Source organism: Sardina pilchardus, chromosome 2 (genome assembly GCF_963854185.1).
Source record: "Sardina pilchardus chromosome 2, fSarPil1.1, whole genome shotgun sequence".
NCBI lineage: Eukaryota > Metazoa > Chordata > Actinopteri > Clupeiformes > Clupeidae > Sardina > Sardina pilchardus.
Window position 1 is genome coordinate 20,685,740 of NC_084995.1, and position 21,777 is coordinate 20,707,516.

At 44.2% G+C, this 21,777-nt stretch overlaps 1 protein-coding gene across 1 annotated transcript; it reads left to right on the forward strand.

Annotated features, from left to right (window-relative positions):
• Positions 1 to 1,242: 1,242 nt before the first annotated feature.
• On the forward strand, positions 1,243 to 20,368 carry LOC134098459 (zinc finger protein GLIS1). The gene is made up of 9 exons (XM_062551514.1): positions 1,243 to 1,280; positions 1,408 to 2,677; positions 7,250 to 7,411; positions 8,968 to 9,078; positions 10,824 to 11,001; positions 12,574 to 12,730; positions 17,627 to 17,775; positions 19,394 to 19,507; positions 19,734 to 20,368. Exons 2-9 carry the CDS (start codon positions 1,571 to 1,573, stop codon positions 19,817 to 19,819), a joined length of 2,064 nt encoding a protein of 687 aa, XP_062407498.1. The 5' UTR covers positions 1,243 to 1,280; positions 1,408 to 1,570; the 3' UTR covers positions 19,820 to 20,368.
• The last annotated feature ends 1,409 nt before the right edge of the window (positions 20,369 to 21,777 follow it).

The following is a 21,777-nucleotide window of genomic DNA, read 5'->3' on the forward strand; positions in this document are numbered from 1 at the left end:
CTGGGGATTACATGCTTTAATGCTTCATTGAAACTGTAGGAATCTGAAACCCAAATCACATAAAACTGTTAAGAAATAATGATAAAGATTGAACTTTAGTGAAATGACATTTTAGGGATGTGATTGCATGTATATCCGTGTATGTTATTTGTGTTTTTTTCTTCAGGCCATACATTGTCTTTTTTTGTCAATGGCTACCATATAAATAAAACCTTGTTCTAAAACCCATATCACATAACCTGTCGGCCATTATACGTCTCACCCAAGATTCTACAGGGCTGTATGTTTTCTTTGCTCATAGCACTGATGCTACAGAAATTCATAGTTTTGTAGCACAATCCACAAAATCCTTAGCATTGGTATGTATTTACAACCACCTCATCTGTAGATCACACTCTAGAAAACATTTTAAATAAGGTATTAGCAGCCGTAAGATGAAAAATCATCCATAGTACAGACTGATTTTTTGTAGCATGTGCTACAAAATATATATGTATGCAGCATATATGTACTGTGCACTGTACAGTCCTGTCATACAGTAGTGTGACTGTTGGACAGCCATTGGCCTTGCTCAGCTCTGGCCTGTCTGCTTCTCATTAGCGGTGAGATCTGCTCCATTAAGTCTCCCGCCTGCGCTAGGCTCTGCATCCTCATCTGGCCCAGGTTCCAGGCCATCTGACACGGCACAAGTCGCTGTTTGTTCCTCTGGCCGGCCCACGGGGTTGGAGATGTCATTCAGACCAAAATCACACTGACAACTTGCACACCTTACAAGAAGTACAAATAAACATGTCCGCAGGCTGCGAGCAGATTCGGAGCGGCCTTGGCGCAGATGGTGTGGGATCCATTTTGCTGCACATGCCAGCTGACCTCCCTTCTAGTTTGTCTGTTGTCAAAGATTTATGAAAGACTGGATGTAGATGGAAGGTCACTTTGGTCGAGCTCAGAAAAGCTGCTTCCCTCGCCCCCCAGTGTGTGTGTGTGTGTGTGTATATATGTATATATACATACACACAGTGTACCAGTATATGGTATAAAAGTGTAATGTATGTGGGTCCCGATGTAGATATGGTTAATTCTTCTTAGACTAAATTGTCTTATTTTCTTAATCCTCCAGTTGAGAGAGCACAGCAGTGTAAGCTGATGTGAGAAAAGCTGCCTACGCTGAGACAAACAGAAGAGCAGAAGTGGGTCCAAAATGACACAGAGAATTAGTCACTGCAGTTATCTGATAGTCCTGTGCTCCAGCACCACACCAAACAGCAGCAGATTCTTTCAAGGTAACTGCATCATTGATCTCACTCAATCTTAGTCACCAAGAACTACAGACTTTCAAAGCTTCTGTGGTACCAGTCGTATCAGATTCAGGCATTGCATTGAATCACATCCCATGTGTCTGTCTTGTAGGTTTTCAGCGAGTAAGAATATGTGCAGATGCTGTGGCGCTTCCTGTTTAAGTGCATTTGGTCTCCTGCTCATTCGGAGAGGACAGCAGGAGACTCTCAGGTCCAGCTCACAGACCACACCTTTTAGAGCCTCGGCCAAATAGAACGCTGTTCCAGGTGTCCTCATGGGACCAACAAGCCTTGGTCCTTCTGAGGTTCAGCTCAGTCCCTATGGCCTCCGACATGGATTTGGTATTGAGGAGAACCTCCATCCCTTTCCATCTCCCCCAGGAAGCTCGCACCACCTGAGCAACTCGGTTCTCCTGAGCAACATGTATTGTTTCCCCACCATGTCTCCGGTGTCTGTGGCCTCTGTGGACATGGGCATGGTCTCCAGCATCGGCTCCAACCAGAAGGCCACGGCTGCTTGCCTCCAAGTCGGCAAGGAAGGGTCTCGTCCTGTGGTTGGTTGTCCTCAGGTGCAGCTCCCTCAAAGTTCACACAGTCCCAAGGACTGTGTCCATCCACTGACCTCCTCAATGTCCCTCACCTCCTCACCTCTGTTCTACTCCTCCTCCTCTTCCTCCTCTTCCTCCTCCTCCTCATCTTCTCCAACCACCAACCTTTCCCTCTGTTCCTCCTCTGTTCACCTGAGCTCTGCTCCTCTCCCCACACCTCCTCTGTCCAGAGCTGGCCACCATGACAGCATCAGAAATGTCCCTCCACAACAGCAACATCAGCAGCAGCCGGACCGCCACGGCCCACTGCCCATCGCTCTCAAGCAGGAGCCGGGCGACGAGTTGTTCCTGCCGTGCAACCAGGCGCTCTTTCACCTGAAGCACGAGGAGGATCGAGCGCGTCTCCTCCAGGAACGCCACCACCGTCCGGCGCCATGCGGCACCTTGCCATCACCATCTCCACGCAGAGAACACCTCCACTCCCACCAGTGTCCGCCCACGAACCTGAAGGACCACTGCCTCATGGCCTCCAGGCACTCGTCCCAGGAGCCCCAGGCCCGAGCTGGGCAGCTGGACAGGGGCAGGGAGGTGGGTGAGATGTGCACGTCCCCCGGAGACGAGCAAGCCTGCCAGTGGCTGGACTGCTGCGCCGCCTACAAGCAGACGGAGGAGCTGGTGAGGCACATTGAGAAGGTTCACGTGGACCAGCGGAAAGGCGAGGACTTCACCTGCTTCTGGGCCGGCTGCGTCCGTCGCTACAAGCCCTTCAACGCCCGCTACAAGCTCCTGATCCACATGAGGGTCCACTCTGGGGAGAAGCCCAACAAGTGCATGGTGAGTTGAACTAAATGTTACGAAAACACAGTTTAATCCACTGCCTCTTGCTCCAGGCAATGGACTAGAGATAAGTCTCTTTACAATATCCTGTTATTCCTTACGGGCTCAGGAAGCATCCATCCAACGTTCAGAACAAGAAGAGAAAGAGATAGACAGACTTGGAGTGCTAGACAGCTGCAGTCTTTGTCCACTCTTGAGATGTGAATGCTCTTGTAGTCATGCTTTTATATAGGGCATGTACTGTACAATATAGACACAATCTATAATTTGCAACATTTCTGAGGAGTTTTCACATTGATTTTGTTGTTGTTGTTGTTGTTGTTATTACCGGTTACAGTAATTAATTACTCAGCAAATGTTTAATGAGAGCATTGTTTTTCCCCTCGCTTGTAAGAAATAATAAAATAATCCCTGGCCTCATGAGGACGAAACTGCTCTGACTGCTGTGAGGTTTAGTAAAGCTGAACTGATTCATGATCTCAGCTCTCCTCAAACCCACAGGTATCGTCGCTCATGTAGACTTGACTAATAAGAGGTCTGCTACACTGATTTTGCACTCTGCCATCAGTGACCTTTCCAGACAGTTGATTGTTGACAGTTAAAATGATGTGGTCACGCTGCACACTTAGCTAAAGATGGAGAGGCGGTTTGAGCTTAACTCTTCTTGTCTCTTTTGGTGTATTGTTTCACTATGCATTGCTCACCGAAGGCTTCCCTCAGGAAAGGCCAGGAATGTTCTGGAGTTTTGAGAGGAGTTGGTCCTTATGTGGGGGCTGATTTGGACAAAGGTTTTCAGAAGGAATGGGGATTTTTTTTTTTTGGATGTTCCCATGAATTGAAAACCAAACAAACGAGAAAACCTCTGGCTCTTAGACTTCATACAAGCCAGCGATTAAATATTAGTTACTTTGGAGCAGACATGCACTCATTTCCTGTTTGTTCACTGACCTGTTTGCTGTGTTGACCTCATCTGGCTGTGTGTTAGCCACAGTAAGCCCACAGGCTGGCTTCAGTGGCGGGGCATTGTGATGGTGGATGAAATGCTCATTTGTATTTGATGTTACGGTGTAGTGAAAGGAAAGGACTTGGAGAAATGATGAAAGCAATCAGTTGTCAAATTATGTTATGGGAAACGTGTTTGCTGACATAGACAATAATAAAGAAACTCAAAAGTCTTTTTCAGTTTTAGGACTTCTCGTGACAATCTGTTTTTAAAATGTCAACACTAAATCGGAAGCAGACATTCTTGTCCATTTCTATTATTTTCCAAGTGGAAAAAGTAATATTGCAAAGATGTCAATGATAAAGAGCTAGCAACAGGATATGTGCTGCTTGGCTGCATGTCTGTATGAAATGCCTATGTGTTAATAAGAGGTTATCTAGTGGTCAAATGGTAAGGCATGAAAAATGATAATTGCAGTTACAGGTAATTTTCCAAGTCCAGTTGAATTCCCACTTGTAATGCTGGATCCCTGAACTGCCACTGCCAGTTTTGGTCATTAAACTTTATAATCTTTCTGGGTATGATGCCCTCATTAATACAGAGATTTTATTCCATGTTGTTATTATTCTAATGAAGCACTAATATAGACACATATTTTGGACAGCTGGCTGCTGTTTTTTTTACTGCTTTCACCTCTTTTACATTTATTATGAATTACGACGTCACACAGTATGCAGGTTTATCTTGAGGGTATTAAAGTTATTATAAATACCAGTAAACTTTAACACCAACCTCAACATGTATTAGTCATCTTCCAGATAGAGCCACGAAACTGCAGCAAACATAAACAATTACATTTAATGGCTATTGTTGAGTAATTTATTTCCTTGCAAGATCATGATAATTTTTCTTTTAGTATTATGCCTCATCAGGCGAAGGGCTAGTAGAGCCCCACTCATTCGAGAATTATCTTGTTGCCTCTAAAGCTGAAATGATCTCAATTGTCTTTAGTGGTTATTTCCCCCTATAGTCACAGAGTTAGATTAACGTTACATTTTTGCTCGTTGCTTGTTGCTAATGGCATGCCGTTTGAATGGTGTGTGAGTGAGGAAAGCGTCTGCATACTGTAGCTGTGTGGATTAAGCCTCAGGGCCATCATACGGAGAATGAATCAGGACACTGTATATCAGTGGCTGGCAGCTAACACGCTCAGAGGGCAAGACTGCGCTGATGAGCCTGTGCAGGGAAATGTTAGCGCTGGTGTGCAAACATCTGGAGGACAGAGCACAAGAGTGGACACAGAGGATGGGAAGCCACTGCCAGAGTGTCCTGTCATGGGTCCAGAGGGGCATCACTCTAATCAGTAAGCCACATGGTTGTCATCGGAGAGTAAAATGAATTTTGGAGCAGACCTCAAACTTGTGCACAATCAACAACACATTGCATTTATGTAAGCTAAATGTTTTTCAAGGCACCCAAAGCACTTATCACATAAATTGCACATAAAAAGGATTTTTGTGCCTACAGTATGCCATGAACATTTCTGTGGCTGGAATCTGATTTTTAGGCTGAATTCATCACAGTGTCCCCTAGGGCATGATAATGTGCTGGACCAAAGGCTGCCTGACCGTGAGTCAGCGGACGGCGCGGAGCCTGACCAGGACTGCGGAGCAACACCCTGCCTTTGGGCTTATTTGCCCTCTTAGTCAAAAGCCGTGCGCGGGCCTTGGTGGAATAACACGCAGACGCAGGACGCTGACATGTTGATGCATGGCAATGCCTCAGCTTTTTTGTTTGATATATGCAGCGAACGCAGGGTGTCCATCTGGAAGACATTCGGATGATTTATGATTTTAATATTGCAGTCCAGCCAAGCATAAAGTGAGTAATTTCAAAAGGTTCCGAGAAAACGTCTCACTGTTAGAGCAAGTGGACTTTTCAGCACATTTGAGATCCATAAATTACTGGGGTCTGTTAGGCTTAACAGCACATTAAATAAAAGCTGGGTACATGCGAGTTATTTATTTGTGGGTTATAAGGGGTTTACTGAAAGACATGTTGGTAGGCTTGGAAAACAGAATGCAAAAAAACACAACAATGAAATGTGGATGGTTTGTTTGTAAGGCTTCTACTAAGATGCCCAGAAGGTTATTTGAAATACTGCGGATGCTCTGCTGAAAATGTAAAAGCTTTGAGTAAGTTGGTGGTTTGAATTTTCTTTGAGAAAGTGAAAAGAGAGAGAGAGTGGTTTCAGTAGTGCTGATAATGACCTGAATAATCACTTGGCTATAAGGTTAACTCATCAGTGTATTACTTCTCAAGTGCATTGTGTGTGTGTGAGAGTGTTTGTCCGTGTGCGCGTGTGTGTGTCAGTGCGTGCGTGCCTGCCTGCCTGCGTGCGTGCGTGTGTCAAAGTGCTACACAATGTTGTGTTCATACCAGCCTGTAGAAATGATAGAGGCAGACATCTACATGTATGTGGTATACAGATAAAAGCTCACCACTTATTTCATCATCCAAGTTCATGTCACATAATGTAAAGAAAAAGCAGTTCAATTGGCACCACTTCCTGTCTTTAGTACATGGAGAGAGAAGGCCTGATTTGTAGGGCATGTAGATCAAATGGGATTGTTGTTGTTGGATTGAGTTCAGGAATAAGGATGAATTTACTTTTCATAAACTCAATTTTTTTGCTCATGTTCTAAATATATTACTGTATAGCTTGTGTGGGTGTGTGTGTGTCTGTGTGTGTCTGTGTGGGAGCAAACTGGATCTTTGCCATCATGCCAATTTTTTGTATATTTTGTGATCTTTAACGCACAATCTGGGTTCAAGGTGACGCTTGTGTGACATTTGAGGTTATATTTCACTTCTTGTGTATACTGAACTGGCAAGTACAATTGACCATGGCCTCTCTATGTAACAAGAGCCTAACTCCTTTTCTTCACAGCTTTTTACTACATACAGTGCAGCTCAGGAAATTACAATTTTATGGTGTGTTACCATTTTCCAAGACATGCATAGCATTCATTTCTGTAGGTACGGCATGTGGGGTGGCTGGGAGGGTTGCTGTTATTAATGACTAGCCTTTGTAACCTCATGGTCATATTATACTTGTTCATTTTAACCAGGACGTCTCTGGTATTTAGACGGATTATTGAAACCATGTGCCAACACCGCTTGAGGAACCTGGCAATCAGTTTGTTTGCTGACATAACCACACAACATGGCTATGAACTTTACGTCTTCAGTGTGTTAAAATTCTTGTGCTGCTGCTCTTGATATGCAGATTTGTTACAAATGGCTTTTAAAATGTTTTTTTAAAAAATACGTTTTATAGTTTATAAATGTATAGTCTATAGTTTTTCCTCTCGTGGTGGATTGTCACTGTGAGTGTCCTCTGTTGTGTGTACAGTATGTGTCGTTTGAGGGCTGCCATAAGGCTTTCTCTCACCAGGAGGAACGCAGAGTGTATGTTGGCTCGTCAGTGTGAGTGTCTTATGTGTGTGTGTTGTATGTGTGTGTCCAGTTTGAGGGCTGCCATTAGGCTTTCTCTCACCAGGAGGAACGCAGAGTGTATGTTGGCTCGTCACTGTGAGTGTCTTCTGCTGTGTGTGTGTGTCCAGTTTGAGGGCTGCAGTAAGGCGTTCTCTCGCCTGGAGAACCTGAAGATCCATCTGCGCAGCCACACCGGGGAGAAGCCTTACCTGTGCCAGCACACCGGCTGCCTCAAGGCCTTCAGCAACTCCAGCGACCGGGCCAAACACCAGCGCACTCACCTGGACACGGTACCTCCCCGCACACACCATCACTCACCTCGACACATCGCACACCATCTCTCACATGCTTTGGTGCCATGCTAATCCCTACCCAGAGGAATCTCAGGCCTCGTTGAGTCACACACGGCTTCAGACACATATGAAATAAATATGGATTTCTTTTTTTTTTAGTCTGTCTGTCTGTCATGTAAGGATCAGCTGTACCTACTTTTAACCTAAATATCATCAGCAGTGTCTCTGATTATTTTTTCTGTAAACATAAGGGATTAAAATAGGGTGTTCCACAGTCAAAGTGGTTCATCTACTTCCAAAGCCTTGCTGAAAATATGCTGACAATTATTTGACCGCAGAGGAGGGCCTTGGCTGTTTTAAAGTTTTACCATTTGTTTTTATGGCCATTGACGTACAGCACCCTCTCTTTCCCTCTCTCTAATCTATGTCAATTTACCCTATCCCCCCTTTTTAAAAAATCATCTGGCCATCTGTCTTCTCCGGGAATTAGGGGGCATATCAAGCCCATTAGGACTAATACTAACAAACAAGTGGTCGGAGCATGCCTGTCACTTTTTCCAGCTCGGCGAAATCCCTTAGAATAACAGGCCCTTTATTTACACAAGAGTCCCAGTCAGGATTTACAGTGGGCTCCGGCGACGAGATCTTGTTTCACTTTAATGAGAGGAGCGAGGGAAAGACAGCCACTTCATTGCTACCAGTGTTGGCCGCGTCTCTCTCTCTCTCGCTCTCTCGCTGTCTCTCTCTCGTCGCCCGCAGCACTCACCGCTTGGGTTTCAGGCCAGCTAATAAAGGTCTTGTAACAACCAGCCTGCCAGTGATATCTGTTTCCTCCGCGCACTTCAAGTCAACACGGTGGGCCGCGCTGGAGCAGGGTGGCTTTGCATGTAAGCGCTCTCGGCTTCACGTGGGCCCGACAGCAGCTGTTGCCACGGCGCCGTCATCACTCGCTGCCGCTGCTGCTTCTGCGGCTGCTGTGAGCGCTGCGGCACAGAAGGTGTGGAAAATATCTCTTCATAACTAATATGAATAACCCTGAGTGTGTACAGCAATGCGTCCCGCCATTCCGCCAGTCTGTTGTGAATATAAACAAAGTTTTAATTCCAGCCGCCAAGATGATGTAAGACATTTAATAATGTTATTGGATCATTAAAAAAAGAATTCACCCAGCCCTCTGTCTTTTTTCTCTCTCTCTCTCTCTCTCTGTCTGTCTGTCTGTCTCTCGCATTGCTTGCTTTCCTTTGGTTACACAGCTGAAAGGTATGATGTTGTTTGTATTAATTACAGAGCTGTCAAATCGCTTTACAAGTGTGGTCATGAACTCCCCTCACAGATCTGGCTATCTGTCCCACACTACACTAACACGTCCTTGCCTTTATTTGTAAACTCACTAGCTATCATACTGCACCTGTGCTTGTCCTAGATCAGCCACAGTCCAACCACAGCTGTGTGAATGCTCTTTTGCAAGTCATCGTTCACAGTACACAAGGTCAAATGTGTTTGTCCTGGGTCCCTCTCTCTGTCTGATCTGGCTTGCGTTGTGTTGGGAACAGAAGCCCTATGCCTGTCAGCTTCCCGGATGTACCAAGCGTTACACGGACCCCAGCTCCCTGCGCAAGCACATCAAAGCCCACGCCGTCAAGATGCAGCAGCTTCGAGACCAGGTAGGAACTTTCACGACTGCAGGGGCTCCTACTGTCTACTCCAGCCAAGCGACAGCACTTGTATTCCCCTACTGTTGCTTCTAGAACAGTTGACAGATGTTTGCACTCGAGTGGTTTGAACTTCCCCGAGTAAGGCATTTCAGGACAAGTCAAGACATCTCTATGGGAGCATAGCTATTTCTGGAATATATGGCCACATTGTCATGTAAATAAAAAAAACTCCCGTCCGTGCCTAATCGTGAAGTGCTCTTAAAAAGATGATGCATGGTAGACACACACTTCTTCATTACATTTCCCTAGAAAAGGCCCATTGTTCTGTGGTTGTGTGTATTGGATGATGGAGTGGGAAGGGGGTGGAGGTGAGGGTGGTGTGGGGGACATTGTGTATTCCCACATGCGCACTGCTGTAAGCAGGACCACATGTGGGCCTGCATTGTAGATAATAAGCTGAGGACCAGCCTGCTCCAGTGGGACCCATGCAATTTACAGATGGTAAACAAGCATCTGAGCTTCATTTGATAAAGTATGCAATTACTTTAAAATGGTGTTTTAAGCTCTCGTGGATCTATTGGTGCTATCCAAACAGCTCTGGGAAATGATGCACTGCAAAGACATTTATAAAACTTTATTATTCTCAGCTGTGTAATGTATAGGTTGCTCATCAACGTATAGCTCTTATTGTTTCTTAGGAAGAAATCCTCCTAAATGCCTCAAAATCCAAAACAATAGGTCTGTTGTATTTACGGCACAGTAATGTCAGAAATGGAATCATATATTGTTTTTGCCTGCAATTACTTACTATCTTTACAATAGCCTATTATTCAATAATTTTGTTAGCGCATAATAATAACAATGATAATAATAATAAATCATTTCTGTCCAGTGTTATTTGTCGTAACATGCATAACCCTGTTTCCAGAAAAGTTTGGACACTTTCTTTATTTGCAAGATGCTAATAAAACAGAGTTTGAAAAGAACACAGACAACATTTGACAACAACTGACAAATTTGCACTATTTTATGAAATGGGCACAATGCTGTATTGTTTCGCAATGTTAGGTTAACTGGCAACATGAGTACATGGGTATGAAAAGAGTATCCCAGAGAGGCAGAGTCTTCCAGAAGTGAAGGGTAGAGTGGGAAAACATTACAATATGTTTAAAAAATGTATTGCTGGCATGTCCGTAGCAATGACATGAAATGCAACTTTCTTTGAAATGTGTTGCTGGCATCAAATTCAAAAAATGTATTTTCCAAACACAATGCAGTTTCAACAGTATGTTGCCTTTGCACTATCCACAATCAAATTAAAGGGTTTCCATATTTTGTGAATCATAGCATTCCGTTTTTATTTACATTTTACACAAAGAGTGTCCCAACTTTTCTGGAATCGGGGTTGTAGTCATCACAGATTTGCGAGTCCAGTGTTCAATTAGCACCAGCCAAATGCTGGAAGAATATGAAAGTGGTTGGTAGATCTCAAGGCACAAGAGTGGCTGGTGAATTTAACCATTTGTCAGTGAATGGCTGGTAGATATTCCCATTTTTATAAAGTTAAATTAGAACCCTGTAAGCATGAGTGAGCAAGCAGTCTGTCCAGAGCCTCTCCTTCAGCCTTTAGCAGGGTAGTCCTTGATGGTGTCCGTGTGTGTGTGTGTGTGTGTGTGTGTGTGTGTGTGTGTGTGTGTGTGTGTGTGTGTGTGTGTGTGTGTGTGTGTGTGTGTGTGTGGCTGTTTGACGGACAGGTGCTGCTGTGCTCTGAGGTAGAGACGGACTGCATGAGCGAGTGTCTGGCGCTGCACTCTCTCCTGAGCGCTGCTCCCGGTCTGATGGAGCCCGGCTCCCCCGGGGTGACCGCCACCGCCGCCACCGCCGCTGCTCCGGATGGGCCCCACTCACAACACTGCCACAGCTCTTTCCCAGGTGAGCTCGGCACTCGGCTCCACACCACGCCGCACAGCACAGCACAGACCAATACCGGACCGCACCGCACCACACAACACACCACTGCACCACATAGCACAGCACAAAACCATGCCACAACGCACCGCACCACACCTCAGCACACCGCACCACACCACACCACACGACTGCTTTTTCCCAGGTGAGCTCCGTAAGCTATAGCTTTCTTTCCCCCCATTATATTGTGGACAATGTATACCTGTTTGTAATGTTTCTTTACTTTTTTGTGGGCAAGTTGCCTTTAATGACTGATGTTGTGAGTGTGCCCTTGGTAATTCTGGGTGTATCTGCGGGTTACCAACGCCCCTCTACGCCCAATCACACCTGATAGTGATCCTTATCAGGGACTTACTCCCAGTCTTTCTAAGGACTCTGATGAAGACGTTAGTAACGTCGAAACGTTAGTCATGTTTTGCACCTTTTAAAATAAATCCTAAAGAAGACATCTGTGTTGCACCGGCATTTCTCTTTCTTCACACTCCCTCATTCCTTCACTGCAGAAGTCCGCTTTGCCAGCTCCTACAGTTTCCATTTCCAATATGTGTCAATGAGTCCGCCGTGCCACTGAATGACCCCAAGCCTCATGCCGTGTGAGGGGCGCAGGGTGCCCGTGCCCAGGGTTGGTAGAACACTCGATTAAACTCGTATGGGGGACAGAAACTGTAGTCACGCAAATTGTTGATAGTTCTGTTTCTTATTTTGGATGACACACGCAATCCCAATCTCTGGTTATTTGACAAATGGATGAGCTGTGCCTTGTTAATATTTACACAGAATGTAGCGTCATGGACAACAGAGCCTTGTAAATGGATTGGGATGAACTCATATGAGTTCATATACAGTAGGTGTTCTAGGTTATGTGTGGAGAAGAAGCCTATCACACCAGTGTCTGTCCATCGCTCCCCACCGGTCAGCTGACACCAGTTCTTCCAAACGGCTCATCAGCGTTCTGTTTAGGCAGTCGATGGGCATCCGCTTGATTGAAGGCCTTTCGCCACGTTCCCTATTGCTCACGCACTCTCTCCACCATGTTTTTACTGCGTTCTCGCTTGTTTTTTCTTTTCCATCTTCATTTATGGGCGGCTATGTCCAGCTCAAGAAACTGTCAGGTGAACTGAAGCTCCTTTGGTCAGGGTTCGGAGTCAAGAAGCCAAGGGAGTTGTCCACATTAATTGCTTTGGACCGCTGGCTATTTGGCCCAGAGGACCACGGTGAAAATGAAAACATCTGTCATAGTTCAAAAGACTCAATTCGCCAGTGGAGAGACAAATATCTTAGTGTTCTAAAAAATTGAGCATAAACTTTCTGTGAGAATGAATAACTAAAATTGTTTGACATGCACTAGATTCAACTAGATTATTGTGACATTTGCCAATATGTCACATTATCAACATGTGATTAATTTAATTCAGTCCATGTGAGCATTAGATTTTTTTTTTTTTTTTTAACTGAGATCTATAGTGACTTGGTGGTCACGCTGTGGGTGAACCATAGATGTGATTTTGAGATTCATCTTTGTTGTTATTTTCTCAGGGGCGGAGGGTTACTCTGAAACCAGCATCATCCCTTTATCAGAGGCCTTGGCCACACCCCCAGACCTGTCCCCCATACCATGTGACCTCCAGCAGCGTGTTGGGAGCTCTCCTCAGAAGCTAGCCCTCATGTCCCCGGGGAGGACCCTGCCAAACAGGTGAGCACTGACCATGTGAGCACCAGCATTAGAACACAGCAAGGGCAATAAGCTCAGCGCAGCGAGTGTAGCGCGGGTGGGTGGGTGGGTGGGTGGAAGGGGTTGGGGTCGGTAGCTTAAAGGGATAGTTCGGATTTTAAGACACGAAGTTGTATGGGTTCCCTGTCAGCAACGTAGTGCATCAGCACTGACTTACCCCCGACAGCGTCCTGTGAGCCGAGATCCAGCCGGTTTTTGATCGTTTTTGATGCCGGACTATTTTCTTCAGCAAGTTTCTGGGGTCACGAAAGTAAAGTGTTTTTCTTCTCAAAACCATATGCGTTCAACAGAGTGATATATTTGCACCACAAAAACGTTGTCCAGCTGTCAGTAGCGCGCAGTGATAGGAGTCGCGAAAAATAAGTAAGTGATAACGAGGTTTGAATTTTTCCTGGACAACGTTTTTGTGGTGCAAATATATCACTCTGTTGAACGCATATGGTTTTGAGAAGAAAAACACTTTACTTTCGTGACCCCAGAAACTTGCCGGACTACTTTCTTCAGCATCAAAAACGATCTAAAACCGGCTGGATCTCGGCTCACAGGACGCTGTCGGGGGTAAGTCAGTGCTGATGCACTACCTTGCTGACAGGGAACCCATACAACTTCGTGTCTTAAAATCCGAACTATCCCTTTAACTCAGGAGCCCTACACACTTCTGTCCGGCAGGCTTTTGCCCTGCGTTTTACTGAAGTAGCCGATCCTCCTCAAAGTGTGGCGCTGACGTTTGAGGCTGAAACGAACTGAAGTGGCCTTTTAGCGTCCAGATGGAAGTCGTTTCCACGGTGCCTGACGGACTGTTTGTCACTTGCGGGGGGACCATCTGCAAGACATATCTGTGCATCAAGCAGAACAGTTACAAAATGGCAACACAAGCCGAAGCCCAGCCACATGCCACTGCAGCTAATAGCCTCCAGAGAGGCCCGCAGGCAGAGGCACCGGGGAACTATGGAGACACACAAACAGAACCAGAACCAAAATATTTTCATCAGAGATTTGCATGCTCTTGCCTTTGTCATCGAACAGTTCCATAGTCACTTTTTCCAGACATTTTTTTTTTTTCAAAGCGTCATGGAAATACTTGCAAATAGAATTGCTTGTCATAGAAATACTTTGCAAATAGAATTATGAAAAGCACTTAAGGTAGTTACAGTCTTGTCATCTGGTACCACAACTATTACAAAGAAAACGACCAAATAAAGTTGAATGGAAATGGAGAGAAGCTCTGCTTAAGATCTGACTCACAGTCTTGTCTTTAAACAGCTGCTCTGAGACGGAGAGTAGGACAAGAGCTGATACAGGAGCTATAAAAAAAACCCTTTGTGCTTCTGGAGCTTAGAAAGCCTTTATAGACAAGAGCCCGGAGTAAACCACTTGGAGCACTTTTTCATGAGGTACTATTAGACAGAGCGCACGTCGGAGTAGAACCACCAGCCTCCACCTCCGTCGGCTCCACACACGGCCCTAACCGTCCGTCACCATTAGGCCGAAGATGGAGCGGCCGATAGAAACGCTCAGCGGCTGTGGTTCGTGACAGCCTGCCAAAGTCAATACCAATCCAGCACTTGTTTTTCCCCACCGATAGTTTTGAAAGACATTAAACATTTTAAACCAAATTATCTTCACTCCCTCGCCTGCCACCAGGAACTGACCTCATTGCGAAATGTGTTTACACTGGCTGAAATGAGCCATTTGCAGTCATTTAGAATTGCACATAGTGCTGTTATTTCTTGGAGCTTGCGGTGCCCTGTGTCAGTTTGAATGCATTGGTGATACATGGGTAATATGTGATCTGTGGTGAGGAGAGAGGGGGCAGGGGTTACTATGGGGTGGCTATCCATCAGAGGATCAGCGGAAAAATGTCCTCCATTTGGCTGTTACTTATTCGCACTAAAGGGGAATGTTTATATATATCTGTGTGTGTGTGTGTGTGTATATATATATTTGCTTGTGTGTCAGTCTCTATGGGGATGGAGAGGTTGACGTATCTAACGTGATTCATCGCTTCTGGCTTTGGTCTGCTTTGACAGCCTATAATAAAGTGGCCTATTTAGTGTCCTGTCCGTACTGTTATCACAGCACTAATGGATATCTCAGGCACAGACATTTCATGCATTTTCAGGCTTTTCTGATGAAATTCCAAGCTTGAGTGTCAGATCAGCTGACATTGTTTTGTTACCGTAAAAGCATTATCTGGTATGGTACTAAAAAACAGTAAACTCTTTTGTGTGCAGATTGGATTGTCTCTGAGGACACCTTTAGTCTTACTTGGCATCTTTATGGGAATTTTGCTGCAGACAGAGGAAATGGAGCTATCCTTAAGAGCTTAGAGAGCTAGCCTGTAGTCACTCAGGGTGGCTGAGTGGGTATTATTCCCAGCAAACCATGACTCAGCACACGTCTTCCAAGTGTGAGTCAGTATTTGTTCCAACAGATTCAGTTCACGGTTTACCTATTGAAAAAAAACCAAAGACTGACCTAAGTGTGCTTCAATTATCTATTTATACAAATATTATAATCATCTCCCATTTAGTTGATATTTCAACTCTTGATTCTGACAGACTAAAAAAGTTGGTCACATCACAGATAAACTTTAAAAAACAAAAAAAAAAACCTTTAACGAGTTACGACTTGAGGAGTGTAACTTTTACAGTTCCTTCCTTTCTCTAAACCTGTCCTGGCACTTGCAGCATCAGCTGTCCTCATTAGAGAGAGTTTTCCTTGAGAGAGAGCCAGAACACTTCAAGTGAGATAGCGTGAAATGGAGGGGTGAAGTGCCAGGGGGAGAAACATCAACAGGAGGAGGACGAGTGCGATGAGACAGTGGGGACTTTGCTGCGCGGCATGAAAGATTCCTCTCATTCCTACCGGCCGGCACTGGTCAGCTGGCACTGATTAGCGCACCCGGAGAGGAGAGCTGTAAAACTATGAAGAGTGGAACTGTTTCCTGAGTTTGTGCTGACAGCAACATCAGCCGCACCCCCAGCCCCCCTTCCAACCCCCCCCCCCCACCCACACACACACACCACCACCCTCTGCCAACACTAGCGCCACCATCTCGCTCTCTCTCACACACATTCACTCTCTCTCTCACACACATTTGCTCTCTCTCTCTCTCTCTCTCACATTCACTCTCTCTCATACACATTTGCTCTCTCTCACTCTCTTTCTCTCTCATGTGAAACACACCTTAATTCATCCTGAAGAGATTAGGCAAGGTTCAAGGGCCACAATGTGAATGTTGCTCAAATGACACTATAAACATCTGTTCAAATATCAATGCTTCTCTGCAAAAGGACAAACTCCACCATCGGATTTGCCTCTGGGCCGTTATGAGCCAAAAGGTATGCAGGGAGTTTACTGAGCCCATAAGCACCACAGAAATTTGGACGTGACTTTGGTGCTGGACGGGGGGGCTCCTCATTTATATCAAGCCTATTGCTTTATTCCCATGCACACATCTGTTAGCTTCATCAGTTCCTGAAGAGGTGCAATTTATTTCTATTTTATTTTGTTCCGTTTAAGCCCAAGAGTGAAGGCTGTGCTAAATTTAAAGTTATATCCTTTTGACATGGGAATTGTCCAGTAAAGCAGCATTTTTTGGAAGATAGATTATCTCGACTGCAACATTTTTATGGCCCATCCGAATTGAGCGAGAAGCGGGCTTTAAGCCTGGGCGGATTTCAGCGGCTCTGACAGAAGCGGGACTGTTTATGAATCGCACCAAACCTCTCGTCCCAAAGGGAGGCAGGAGCCAGCGTCCTGCAGGACACGACAGCCAGAGGAGCCAGGCGCGCACGTCATCCACACAAACACTCGGTTCCACATGAAACGCATAACATTGCCGCGTTTGAAGAAGGAAGGCCATTCAAATATGAGTACCACACTCTCGTTTGGTCCTTTGCAGGCTGGCTGTCAGCTTTCTTTAAAAAAAAAAAAAAAAAAATGTTTAAAGGGCCTTGTTAGTGAAACAAGCAAGGTCTGAAAGGGTGAAGTTGGCAGCAGTGAGTTATAGTGACTTGTCACACATTCCTGTCTAATGCCAGAGAACTTTTGGGAATGAGCCCCTGTGTCAGGAAGACAGAACGTTCCTGCCGTGTGGTTGTTGTGGCATGGTCAGAATGAGTCAGTGCAATAGCAGTGAAATAACCCAGGGCTTCACTGCTGATGATGGTAAAAAAGAAAAAGCAACAAAGCTGGGTGATGTCTTTGGTCCTTATTGTCTTAAGTAGGTAACATTCCGTCAGGGAGAGGCTAGAACAGCTGTTTACCCTTCAGTAAGTCAGATGTGAGTTACCAATATTCCAATATTCCCACTTTCTTTTCATCTGAATCGTGCCCACTGAGCTGGCTAATTCTGGCTCAGCACGGTGAGCCAAGGGTCCTCACACTGTCCCCTGGGTCCGCAGGTAGCCGCAGGGTAGGGGGGGAAGTCAAACATATCTGGTCCATTAAAAGCTTGTGGTGAGTGCTCAATCGTGCCCGTATAGTGGCATGTTCTTCTATGTGGCAGAACACACGCAGATGGAACTGCTCCATGTAATAGCATGACCCTTGAAGTTCTTCACAGAGGTACAAAAGTCTGGCTTCAGAAAGTAAAAGTCCTACCACATATTTAGTTCCATCCATTCACTATCTGAATGCAATTCAGCCACCACTCCTCTGCCTGGTAGATCAACTAATTTGCTAAATCACCCGTGTTGAGGGCACAGGTACAACCAACACTCGGCAGGACTTTTTAATCTCTGAAGCCGGACTTTTACATATCTGATTCCTCATGTCCGAAGGTGTGGGCTCTAATTGACGTCAGTGAAATACGGTGAAGTGGACACAAGTGCCTGCCTGTCTCGCCCACAGATTCCACTCGTCGTTGATGTTCTCAGAAGTAAGCCTGCTTAGAGGCCGAGGGGAACCACTGGCCCATCCCGACAGGCTGGGGTTGCTGACGGGTCAGTGTGATCCGAAGCATGAGGCGCTCTATCCTGACCTAACAGGAGCATATCATGGTAAGAGTCCATATGATGTGTGTGTCCTTATTTAGATCCAGTGCAGAACTGAAATCTTACTTAAACCTGCTGAAGCTTGCTGAAACCTGTTTTCTGCCGGAAAAAAAACATTGTCATTTGTATACGACGGGAATGTGTGGTGGGCCACAGTTTTGCCTTTGAGAACAGTGCTGTTCAGTAACAATGTTTAATTGAAAAAAACTTTGTTTTCAGAAGCACTGAAATGTTCTTGGATGAAAAGCGAATGTAATTTGAATACGAAAGGAATTAGTGGTCTACCAGAGTTCTTCCTTTGAGAACAATGCTATTTAGTAACAATGGCTAATTGAAAAAGAAACTTCTGTTTTTCAGATGTAGTGAAATGCTCTTGAATGGTGCTTTGTTGGCAGATGCTTTTTATTTTAACAGCATCTGGACTTTAATGAAGAGATAATTACCTGCTAGAAATGTCAGACCTGAGCTAAATAAAACCACCTATTAATTTGATACAGAGAAGAACACTTCCTTCGAGATCCAAAGGGGGTGGCTGTTGAACTAACATTTATTATTGCCTAATGACCAAATTCCATGCTCCTTATGAAGAGACCGTAAAAAAAAATAAGCGATCTCTGAGAAACGTTTTAGACTGACCTTTTGGATCCACGGCTGGAAATAATGGGGCCATTTCCAGTACACCTTTTTATAAGCTCTGCAAATCCTTGCATGTTTTGGAAAAAGCTCTCAGTAAAATTTACGAGCTTATTTGCTCATTTCCCTTTATTTATGTGGCTGATTTGTCCTAACAAGAGTGAATAATGCAAGCCTTAACCAACAGTGGCTATTGTAGCTCTGAGAGACTTGCTGTGAGAGTTCTAGACACTAAAACATCTGGCACTGCAGCAGCCCAGTTGTGGGACACCCTGACATGAAACAGCCAGAGCATGTTTTAGACGCCCTGCAAGTGAGCTGCCACTGAGTCTGAAGCAATGGCTCACCATGGGTCACCATGATCTCTTGGTATCAGAGGCTATACTCCAGGCACATAATGAAGTGTTCCGTGCGTGTAGCGTCTGATGCAACAATTAGCTTCCACTGTAATCGATGGAACTGACTGCACCAGATGTGATGGCGGCGTCTACGTTCAAAAACATTATACCAGTCTTCTAAAACTGTTGTTACGTGACGTGAGTGGAGTGCTTCAGTTGTGCACCCGTTGTAGCCTCCCTATTGGGGCTACAAATCAAGCAGCATATTTCTCTTTTCTTTTATCTTGTCCGAGTCTTCTTTGGATCACTTGGACTGAGTGCCCTTTCAACAAATGGAGTTTTCTTATAACTGTAGAACACAAGTACACTTGCACATCAATTTCACAACTTACTTTATCATCTGTCTTGCCTAGAGTCAAATACAAAAATATTTTTTTTAAAAACCAATACAACAAAATCTTTTTTTTTTTTAAATCATTTTATTTTACTTTTATATCACTTTTGTATGTTTTGTTGTTGTAAGACACTAAAGTGTTTTCTTTTCTCTTCAACTCTCTCTCACTTTCTCTCTCTCTCCCTCTCTCTCTCATACACACATACACACACACACACACACACACACACACACACACATACATACTGTACATCTTAAGACTTCCACTCAGGAGATATCAGTCTTCTAGACCATCTGGCCAGTGAAGCCTCTGGAGGTCTGTTTGAGCCCAGTGGCTACTTACTCAACCCTAGCTCAACAGTGCCATCTACAGGTGTGTGTTTTTTCCTCTTACCCCTCTCGCTCTCAAATGTTCATCTAATTCAAATGGACTTTTCATACATGAACAGTATTACTGTACTATAACTTACTATAACATCTAACCATGGAAAGGAAGTCTATGCAAGTATGTTAAAGAGTCAGGTGTTTAACGCACATGTGCTCTCACACACTAAGAAACTGTATATGCATACCGGTATGCATTACCTGTGTCTCAGTAGGCTTCAGTGGGCAGGAGCACCAAGCCTCGGGCAGCCATGTTTTCCCCTCTCTCCAGAGGAGAGTGACCCCCCAGATGTGCCTGTGAGAGGACTGTCCTGTACAGGCAGCGGGGAGCCCTCTGGTGGAACAGAGAGGACGGACATCATCGCTCTCTGGGGTAGCGGGAGCAAGAGCGAAACATGTCTCCGCACTGTGCAGTGATCTCTCATGAACCTGCACCCCAAAGACTGGACTGGGCTTCTCCCATACACTCCTCACAGTGTTTCCAGTGTCTTATCTTTCCTGCTTGTCTGTCTGTCTGTCTGTCTGTCTGTCTGTCTGTGTGCGTAACTTTCTATTTATCACTCACCATTCGCCGGTCTATCTCACAAGAAGATCATTACTGTTTCTTTTCTTTCTCTCTCCCTGTCAGAGCCAATGTTTACATTCTAAGTAGGTATTATAAAGTAGGTTCATGCTGTTTTTGCACTGTTGTAAGGACACCCATACATGCTCTTTTGAAAAAGGCAACATAATTGTAGCATCAACTATAGTCATCATTTTTATATAGAACAATGTGCCTCAATGTAATGGTTTCTCACAAGAGAATCTGCATTTTTATTCCTGACAAAAATGTTTTTAATAAATACTTTATTTACACATACACCAGTTATTCATTCATTTGTTTTCCATATGTTTGTATTTGTGAAACTGTAATGACTACTCCAAGGGTGTGCTAAATTATGAAAACCTACGTAAACCTTGCCTTCTTCAGAATATTGAGATTCAAGATGATTCAGATGAGTAACGTGTGTAAGTTGCTCATACTGTATGTACACAATACACCAACTCTCTAGAGAGCTTTCAACATCATCCATCATCAATGACAAATCTGACACCATTTAGCACTTGCACAATACCTAGTTAGTTAGAAACCAACTCAAACTCCTTCCCCATTTATAGTGTTACACACAGTATAATATCACGAAATCTGGAGGAAGATGATCAGAAACTCAAACTGCATGTGAAAGTGCAAAGAGCGAAATCTCCAGTGGGGATAATTTGTGTATCAGAGCAAATAAGTTTGACTTCATTTTCAAGTTGACTGATATTCAGTTTCAATCTAATGAATTCAATTTCAGCATATACAATTCAAATTCAGTTTCTCCATGCAATTACTCAAATGTGTTCATTCGAATGCAAATTAGATTATATTAGATTAGATTAAAGTGTATTGTCATTGTAAAGGGTACAAGAATAAAGATGAAATGCAGTTTGCATCTAACCAGAGGTGCAAAGAGCAGAAAAATGCAATGCGATATACAGTACAAAGTATAGACAGGTGGTGGGTGCATAGACAGGATAGCAAATATAGTGAGGCGTAAACAGTAGTATACAGTTGGTTTACAGAAGGTGGTCTAGAGTAATATCAATTAAATATAAATATTTGAAGTATAGCAGTTACCTTGTATGTGGCTATGGCTATGTTATTTGAATAATGTATGAACAACATGTACATATACAGTATGTACAATCAATGTAGTAGCAGTATCATTGTAATAGGCTGGTAAGAATAATATGAAGAGTTCAGATGGAAAACAAAATCTGTCTGACAACTTTTCTTTTAAATGAGCATTTTTTTTATCAAGTTCCTATAGGTTTTTGCCTAAAAATTGACAGACCAGGAAGATACTCACCATCGTTATCTCATTTGGTGGCATTTTGAGGCTTTTGTAACTTAAGTCTTCATATAGATATACTGTATGCAGTATACAGAATATATTATAAGAAAAACAGAATAAATATGTGCATAAATAAATACAACATTCAAATTAAGTTTGAGGTGACAACGGTTTTAATTCCATACCTAAAGACCACGGCCATTCAATATTGTTTCTAAACCCTGTCCCTTGTTTTCAATGATTTCTCTGGATTCTCTTACTGCAATGATATTATGAACTGTACAGTAGATGATGTTGAGATCCACAAATTCTTCGGCTTTTCATTTACATTGTGGTCAGCGTCCCAACTTTTTTGGAATTGGGGTTGTCTGCAATGTGCATT

Bases quoted from the DNA above. Each gene is read 5' to 3' on its own strand.
- LOC134098459 (XM_062551514.1), top strand. From the start codon at position 1,571: ATGGGACCAACAAGCCTTGGTCCTTCTGAGGTTCAGCTCAGTCCCTAT. The intron at 2,678-7,249 runs GTGAGTTGAACT...GTGTGTGTCCAG, and splicing joins AGAAGCCCAACAAGTGCATG to TTTGAGGGCTGCAGTAAGGC. The intron at 17,776-19,393 runs GTAAGAGTCCAT...GTACATCTTAAG, and splicing joins CCTAACAGGAGCATATCATG to ACTTCCACTCAGGAGATATC.